The sequence below is a fragment of the Zea mays genome, chromosome 6, assembly GCF_902167145.1.
Source record: "Zea mays cultivar B73 chromosome 6, Zm-B73-REFERENCE-NAM-5.0, whole genome shotgun sequence".
NCBI lineage: Eukaryota > Viridiplantae > Streptophyta > Magnoliopsida > Poales > Poaceae > Zea > Zea mays.
In genome coordinates, this window is record NC_050101.1 from 105,140,701 (window position 1) to 105,148,980 (window position 8,280).

Genomic DNA, 8,280 nt, shown 5'->3' on the forward strand with positions numbered 1-8,280 from the left:
GAGATCATCCTTTTCATGAATGTCACTAATCAATTCATTAAGTTTCTCCTTTTGTTGCATGTTGAGGTTGGCAAAAAGAGATCGCAAGTTATCTTCCTCATCACTAATATTTTCATCACTAGAGGATTCATATCTAGTGGAGGATTTAGATTTAACCTTCTTCTTTTTGCCGTCCTTTGCCATGAGGCACTTGTGGCCGACGTTGGGGAAGAGGAGTCCCTTGGTGACGGCGATGTTGGCGGCGTCCTCGTCGTCGGAGGAGTCGGTGGAGCTCTCGTCGGAGTCCCATTCCCGACAAACATGGGCATCGCCGCCCTTCTTCTTGTAGTACCTCTTCTTCTCCTTTCTTCTCCCCTTCTTGTCGTCGCCCCTGTCACTATCACTTGATAATGGACATTTAGCTATGAAGTGACCGGGCTTACCACACTTGTAGCAAACCTTCTTGGAGCGGGACTTGTAGTCTTTCCCTCTCCTTTGTTTGAGGATTTGGCGGAAGCTCTTGATGACGAGCGCCATTTCCTCATTGTCGAGCTTGGAGGCGTCGATTGGTTGTCTACTTGGTGTAGACTCCTCCTTCTTTTCCTCTGTCGCCTTGAATACGACGGGTTGAGCTTCGGATGTGGAGGGATCATCAAGCTCGTTGATCTTCCTTGAGCCTTCGATCATGCACTCAAAACTTACAAAATTCCCGATTACTTCCTCGGGGGTCATTAGTGTATATCTTGGGTTGCCACAGATTAATTGAACTTGAGTAGGGTTAAGGAAAATAAGAGATCTTAGAATAACCTTAACCACCTCGTGGTCATCCCACTTTTTGCTCCCGAGGTTGTGCACTTGATTCACCAAGGTCTTGAGCCGGTTGTACATATTTTGTGGCTCCTCCCCTTTGCGAAGCCGGAACCGACCGAGCTCCCCCTCGATCGTCTCCCGCTTGGTGATCTTTGTGAGCTCATCTCCTTTGTGTGCGGTTTTGAGCACATCCCAAACCTCCTTGGCGCTCTTCAACCCTTGCACTTTGTTATACTCCTCTCTACTTAGAGAGGCGAGGAGTATTGTTGTTGCTTGAGAGTTGAAGTGCTCGATTTGGGCCACCTCATCCTCATCATAGTCTTCATCCCCTACGGATGGTACCTGTGCACCAAACTCAACAACATCCCATATACTTTTGTGGAGTGAGGTTAGATGAAATCGCATTAAATCACTCCACCTAGCATAATCTTCACCATCAAAAGTTGATGGTTTGCCTAATGGGACGGAAAGTAAAGGTGTATGTTTAGAAATGCGAGGGTAGCGTAGGGGAATCTTACTATACTTCTTACGCTCTTGGCGTTTAGAAGTGACAGACGCCGCGTCGGAGCCGGAGGTGGATGTCGATGAAGAATCGGTCTCGTAGTAGACCACTTTCCTCATCCTCTTTTTCTTGTCCCCACTCCGTTGCGGCTTGTGGGAGGAAGACTTCTCCTTCTTCTCTTGGTGTGAAGAAGATTTCTTCTCCTTTCCTTTGGAGGAGTCCTTCTTCTTCTCCTTCCCTTTTAAGGAGTCTTTCTTCTCCTTTCTCTTGGTGCGGGACTCTTCCGATGAAGCGCTCCCGTGGCTTGTAGTGGGCTTTTCGCCGGTCTCCATCTCCTTCTTGGCGTGATCTCCCGACATCACTTCGAGCGGTTAGGCTCTAATGAAGCACCGGGCTCCGATACCAATTGATAGTCGCCTAGAGGGGGGGTGAATAGGGCGAAACTGAAATTTACAAATATAAACACAACTACAAGCCGGGTTAGCGTTAGAAATAAAAACGAGTCCGCGAGAGGGTGTAAAACAAATCGCAAGCGAGTAAAGCGGTGAGACACAAGGATTTGTTTTACCGAGGTTCGGTTCTTGCAAACCTACTCCCCGTTGAGGAGGCCACAAAGGTCGGGTCTTTTTCAACCCTTCCCCTCTCTCAAACGGTCCCTCGGACCGAGTGAGCTTCTCTTCTCAAATCACTTGGGAATCAAACTTCCCGCAAGGGCTACCACACAATTGGTGCCTCTTGCCTCAATTACAAGTGAGTGTTTAATCACAAGAAAGAGTGCGAAAGAAAAGAAGCGATCCAAGCGCAAGAGCTCAAATGAACACTACAAATCACTCTCTCTAGTCACTAAAGCTTTGTGTGGAGTTGGGAGAGGATTTGATCTCTTTTGGTGTGCTTTGCAATGAATGCTAGCTCTTGTATAGTGGTTGGAAGCTGGAAAACTTGGATGCTTTGAATGTGGGGGTGGTTGGGGTATTTATAGCCCCAACCACCAAACTTGACCGTTGGTGGAGGCTGTCTGTCGTATGGTGCACCGGACAGTCCGGTGCACACCGGACATGTCCGGTGCGCCAGCCACGTCACCAAATGCCATTGGGATTCGACCGTTGGAGCTCTATCTTCTGGGCCCACATGGATGTCCGGTGCACACCGGACATGTACTGTTCAATGTCCGGTGCGCCAGTATGGGCGTGCCTGACTTCTGCGCGCTTCTGGCGCGCATTGAATGCGCCTGCAGGTGACCGTTGGCGCGAAGTAGCCGTTGCTCTGCTGGTTCACCGGACAGTCCGGTGTACACCGGACATGTCCGGTGAATTATAGCGGAGCAGCCACTGCGTTTTCCCGAGGCTGGCGAGTTCCGGAGGCCGCTCTTCCTTGGAGCACCGGACACTGTCCGGTGTACACCGGTCAGTCCGGTGAATTATAGCGGAGTGCCTCTGGAAATTCCCGAAGGTGGCAAGTTTGAGTTGGAGTCCTCTGGTGCACCAGACATTGTCCGGTGGTGCACCGGACACTGTCCGGTGTACACCGGACAGTCCGGTGCCCCAGACCAGAGGTGCCTTCGGTTGCCCCTTTGCTCCTTTGTTGAATCCAATACTTGATCTTTTTATTGGCTTGTTGTGAACCTTTGGCACCTGTATAATCTTATATACTAGAGCAAACTAGTTAGTCCAATTATTTGTGTTGGGCAATTCAACCGCCACCAAAATTATTTAGGAACTAGGTGTAAGCCTAATTCCATTTCAGAAGGGCCTAGACCTCCCTTTTATAGATGCAAGGAGAGGGTCCAGGTGTACAATGGGGGTGTAGCTTATACGCTAACGGGTCTAGTAGAGAGGTGCCTGAGCCATGTGTACATGCCAACGTGGCTGTCGGAGAGGTGGTAGAGCCCTGTGTATGCGATAACGTGGCCGTCGGAGAAGTGCCTAAGCCTCGTAGAAGCACATCTGGCGGTGCTGCTGGGATCCTGCTGACGTCTCCTTGCTTCCGTAGGGGCTAAGAACCACCGTTGTCACGGATGCACGCGGGGAGCCATCATTGCCCGTTACCGGGACGAGCCAGATGGGACGCCGGTCTTGTTCCCTTGTAGCATGAGCTAGCTAGGGGTAGGGTAATGATGTATCCCATGTGACGCGGTCGGTCCGAGCCCAAAGTCGGGCGAGGCGGAGACTTCTCCTGAGGCCAAGGCTGAGTTCGGGCGAGGACGTGATTCCTCCCGAGGCCGAGGCTGAGGCCGAGTCTTGGGGTCGGGCGAGGCCGAGACCTCCTCTCGAGGCCGAGGCTCAAGGTCGGGCGAGGCGGAGCTTCCTGTCGCGCCCGAGGCTGAACTTGCTGTTGCCAGCCTTGCCCGGGTGGCTGGCACAGCAGTCGGAGCGGGGTGAGCAGCGCTGTTTTCCTGTCAGATCGGACAGTGGAAGGGCGAAATGACTGTGGTCACTTCGACCTTGCCGACTGAGGCGCGCGTGTCAGGATAAGGTGTCAGGCGATCCTCGCATTTAATGCGCCTGCGATACGGTCGGTTGGTGAGGCGATTTGGCCAAGGTTGCTTCTCGACGAAGCCTGTCCGAGCTGGGCCTCGGGCGAGCCCAGGGTGCGCCCGCTGCCTGAGGAGACCCTCGGGCGAGGCGTGAATTCGTCTGGGACTACAGTCCCGGCCCGACCCCTCAGCACAACTGCAAAAACTGATGGGCGCGGTTCAAGTCAAGACTTCGTCTACCCAAGTGACGCGATCTCGCCCGAGCCCAGCGGCTGGGCTCGGGCGAGATCGCGTCACTTGGGTAGACGAAGTCTTGACTTGAACCGCGCCCATCAGTTTTTGCAGTTGTGCTGAGGGGGGTTACCAGCCATGATTAGGAGTGTTGTCGGGTATCCCTAATTACGGTACCCGACAAAAACTAACGCTCCGAACTCATATAAATTCCGCTTTTGATGATCCACATATAGATGAAAACATAATTTTATAATAGAATTGATGGATTTGGTTTGGAATCAATTAAAATTTTATCAAAGTCAAGAAAAAACATCGAAATAAAATCATCATCCAAAATTCATCAAGATGCTACATCACTGCGTTTTGAGCCGTTTGGGCCTTGTAACATGTTGGAACTCTTATGAATGAGAATAAGGGTTCGCGAACACCCCATGGAATATATAATAAGTCGCTTCACCAGAGCTCTAGTTTTGCTTTAAATCAATTTGTCTTTGGATAGTTGTCGTTATCGGTTTGTGAAACCCTACTTTCCTAATCTTAATCATACATATGCAGTTGACACTTTAGTTGAGGTGTGCACTTTCGAGATCTTACTTGTGTTCTTTTATTTCGCAGACAGATTAGTCTTCTTGACGAGATGAAATAGATTAGTGTCATGATTGATAACCATATGAGAAATGGTGGTAATGTTGCAGGGTCTGGGTCTTCAAATCTGAAGCCAGAGCGATGTATCATGTTCCACGCACCAAAACGGGAGTTATCATAAACTTAACTGAAGATCGAGAACCCTGACATCCTCAACAGGGGGCTCAATCCTTGCGAGCAGCACCGACAAAGATTAGATGATTTTGTTAGGCCAATGATAGAATTGAAAAGTAGGTTGCATCTCTTTTGTAGTGGAGATAGCAATACACTTAGTAAAATTATAGTTGCACATCTAAATAGATTATTTTGTTGCGTATATTTTAATTATGTAAAAAATAGATGTCTTAATTTAATGAGCCCTGGGAATAAAACGTGAAGACTTCTTCTAACGGCCAAATACCAAGATAATAGAATGTCGTTGCTCAATGCTCATAAAAGCATGTAGTTTCTAGCCTTTACACACGCCCACATGATCCATCAGAACACCCGAAATGACCTGTCTTGCGGTAACTATCTCTAGGGGGGAAAAAGAAAGAAAAAGAAGAAGCAATATCTACGCAAGTATTAGTTTCTGCTTCCCTGTTCACCCCACTATGCACACACGCAAAAGATGCCCATGCTACTAATCTATACAGCAATCTCAGTTCAAAAACCTAGAAGTATGGGTTACATGAGAAGTATGATGCGCTCCACGCATGTTAATTGAAAATTTTTCTTGTGGATGAATGAATCTTTCAGGTGTTGGGGGGGCTATGGCGGCATGACCGGCCTTCTACTGTGTCTCTCCTCAATCATCTTCAGCCCCACATACCTGTTTATTGTAAGAAAAAAATACAGTATCATGTTAGCTTCTACTGTATAATATGGTTAACAAAACAGCTATACAGCAGAGGCAAGAGGTATGCACACATTGTCTTTTGAAACCTTTGCATTATCCTACAACTCCCCCCCAAAAAAGTCTCAAATAAGCAAGCATCGAACCATCGATTTGTGTTCTAATATTTATCCAAAAAATTCTGATGTTTATATCTCCGGAAATTGATACTAGCATAATGTGTCGGTGCAAGGTTGATGAACTAGTAAGATTAAAGCGCTAATAACTGGAGTTTCAAATATAACATGTTAGTTAGCATCTTGATATTTGGCGGAATATGATATGATGATCCAGTGATTTACGGTGCTACATAACATTGTTCAATACGTAGTTACAAAGCAACAGCGTTTCACTAATTTGATCTGGAAAATAGACAAAGAATGGTTAAAAATCCATACCTGCCCATCATCAGTATTGTGGCCTGAGGATTCGTCCCGGGCGTCTCGCTGAACGTGGACGCATCCACCACGCGAATCGCGTGGGAACCAATCACCCGAAAACTCCCATCGACCACCTTCCCGGCGACACACCCTCCGTGATAGTGCCACAACGTCGCCACAGTCTGCTGGCAGTAGCTCGCCAGAGCTCTATCGTTCGTTCTCCAGTCAGCCGGCAGCGCTGTCCCGGCGATCCTGAATTCCCTCCGGACAGACGACCCTCTCCTACCCGTCGTCGTCGACCCAACAACCGCCGAACGGAACCCGTCCAACGCTCTGCCCTCGAGCACTCGCGCCACATGGCGCACGCCCAGAACGCACCGCGCCAGGTCCTCGGGACGGCTCAGGTAGTTGAAGCGCAGGGCGGGGCTCTCCAGCGGGTTCGTCGACGAGAGCCACAGCGAACCTTCGGATAAGGGTCCGGGAACCTTCTCCATGATGGTCGCGACGGTGACGTAGAGCGGGGAGGACGAGCCAAGGAAAGGGACGGAGGATCTCAGCGCCGGAGCGACCGGGACGATGTACGACGCCGCCTCGAGGTAGGAGGCGGTCCCGTTGGCCGACGGGATGCCGACGACCTGGATCAGAGAGTGGTCGATGGGAACCGACGGGATGAAGGAGATGCCGTTGCGAGGGTTGTCGTACATGTGCTTGCCGACGTCGGGGATGTCGGCGGAGACAGGGATGCCGAGGCTGGAGAGATCGGGAGCGGGGCCGATGCCGCTGAGCAGCAGCAGCTGGGGGCTCCCCAGGGCGCCTGCGGCAAGTATCACCTCCCCACCTGGGCGCAGGAGGGCTTGGTGCTGGTCCAGGAGACGGTCCTGGTACACGACGCCGATTGCTGCGATTGTTGGTAGTGGAGACCTTCCACGGCGTGCAGCTGCCCAATGCAACAAAATGGGAGCGGTTTCACCGGTTTGTTCAGCCCAAAGTCGAGTCTTTTGCTATTATAACACTCATTTAGCACTGTTCCTGCATTAGATTTAGAAGAATTCGTCTCCCTCACCAAGGCCAACCGGGTTGGTGATGATGCGAGTAACCGTGCCACGGATGGCAACGCGGAGGCGGCTAGGACGGGCAACGGCGAGGAGGTCCGCGGCGCTGCGCCGTCGGCCTGACGCGTCGAAGGTCGTGGCGCCGACCTTTGTGCCGGTGACGTGGTCCACAGTGAAGCCGTTCCACGGCGTCACATTGGCTTCCAGCAGCGCCGCCCTCACCGCCGCCTGCCACCCGTGCACCGCCGGCTGGAACGTCATCTGCCTCTCCACCCACTCGTATGACGCGTTCACCAGCGGCATATCCCAAACATTCGTCATCCCGGCATCCTAAAACCTCCAGCAAGAACGGGAAATCATATAGAGTCTTCCGCATCAACCAAAGCAGCAGTCAGCGAAGCGTAGAAAACGAAGGGTTTATGACAGGAGAGAACCCGGACCTCGGCGTGGCCGCGACGAAACCATTCCGGGTGCGCGCGGGAGTAGAACCCGGCGTTGATGGCCGTGCCGCCGCCGAGCACGCGCGCGCGCACGTTGGGGACGCCGTCCTCCGACGTGAACCCCTGCGCGGGCGCGTCGGACTCCGGGGCCGGGTCCGCCATGGCGAGCGTCCTGACGAACCCGCCCGCCGTGGCGAGCGCGGGGAACTCGCTGGGCGCGCCGCCGCGCTCGAGCAGCAGCACGCGCCCGCCCCCCGGGCCCGCCAGCGTCGCCGCCAGCGGGCAGCCCGCCGTGCCGCCGCCCACGACGATGTAGTCGTACAGGTCCACCGCCGGCATCGCCGCCGCGTCGACCAGGTACCGCGCGTACGCCGCCGGCGCCCCTGCGAAAAACCGAACCGCACACGTCAGCCGCCCCCGCCGCCGACGGATAGCGCCGATTACAGAGACCTACAGTTCTACGGAATGGGTGCGCTGCGGTTACCTTCGAATGCGCGGGACTGAGCAGCGGTGAGGGACGGCACGAGGAGGAGGATGACGACGACGAGGTGGTGGAGCCGCGCGGGGATGGCGGCCATGGAGCCGAGCGGTGACGTAGTGTGTATGGAGACTGTACAAGGTGGGTGGGGTTGGCGCCGAAGCGGAGAAGATTAGGGGTGGAGAAGGCAGTGGGAGGAAATGCGAGTGGCGCTCGCAGGCGCAAGCGCCACTGCGCCAGGAGGAAGGAGGGCGGCATTGCGGACGTGTTTGGCTCCTGCTGCTGTGCCATCTCGCCTCGACCATTCGAGTGCGACACGGAAACAACGATGTCCTTTAAATTGAACCGATCTGTCTTTGCTTACTTCTTGCTTTGGTTCGTTTGTTCTGTAGAGAACCGATTTGTACGTCTTT

At 52.7% G+C, this 8,280-nt stretch overlaps 1 protein-coding gene across 1 annotated transcript; it reads right to left on the reverse strand.

The window, feature by feature from the left end:
- Positions 1–5,015: 5,015 nt before the first annotated feature.
- Positions 5,016–7,987, reverse strand: LOC100382914 ((R)-mandelonitrile lyase-like). The gene is made up of 5 exons (NM_001175602.1): positions 7,874–7,987; positions 7,390–7,772; positions 6,961–7,279; positions 5,916–6,834; positions 5,016–5,454 (listed from the first exon to the last, which is right to left on the reverse strand). The coding sequence occupies exons 1-5, from the start codon at positions 7,965–7,967 to the stop codon at positions 5,394–5,396; spliced, it is 1,776 nt and encodes a 591-aa protein (NP_001169073.1). The 5' UTR covers positions 7,968–7,987; the 3' UTR covers positions 5,016–5,393.
- Positions 7,988–8,280: the final 293 nt, after the last annotated feature.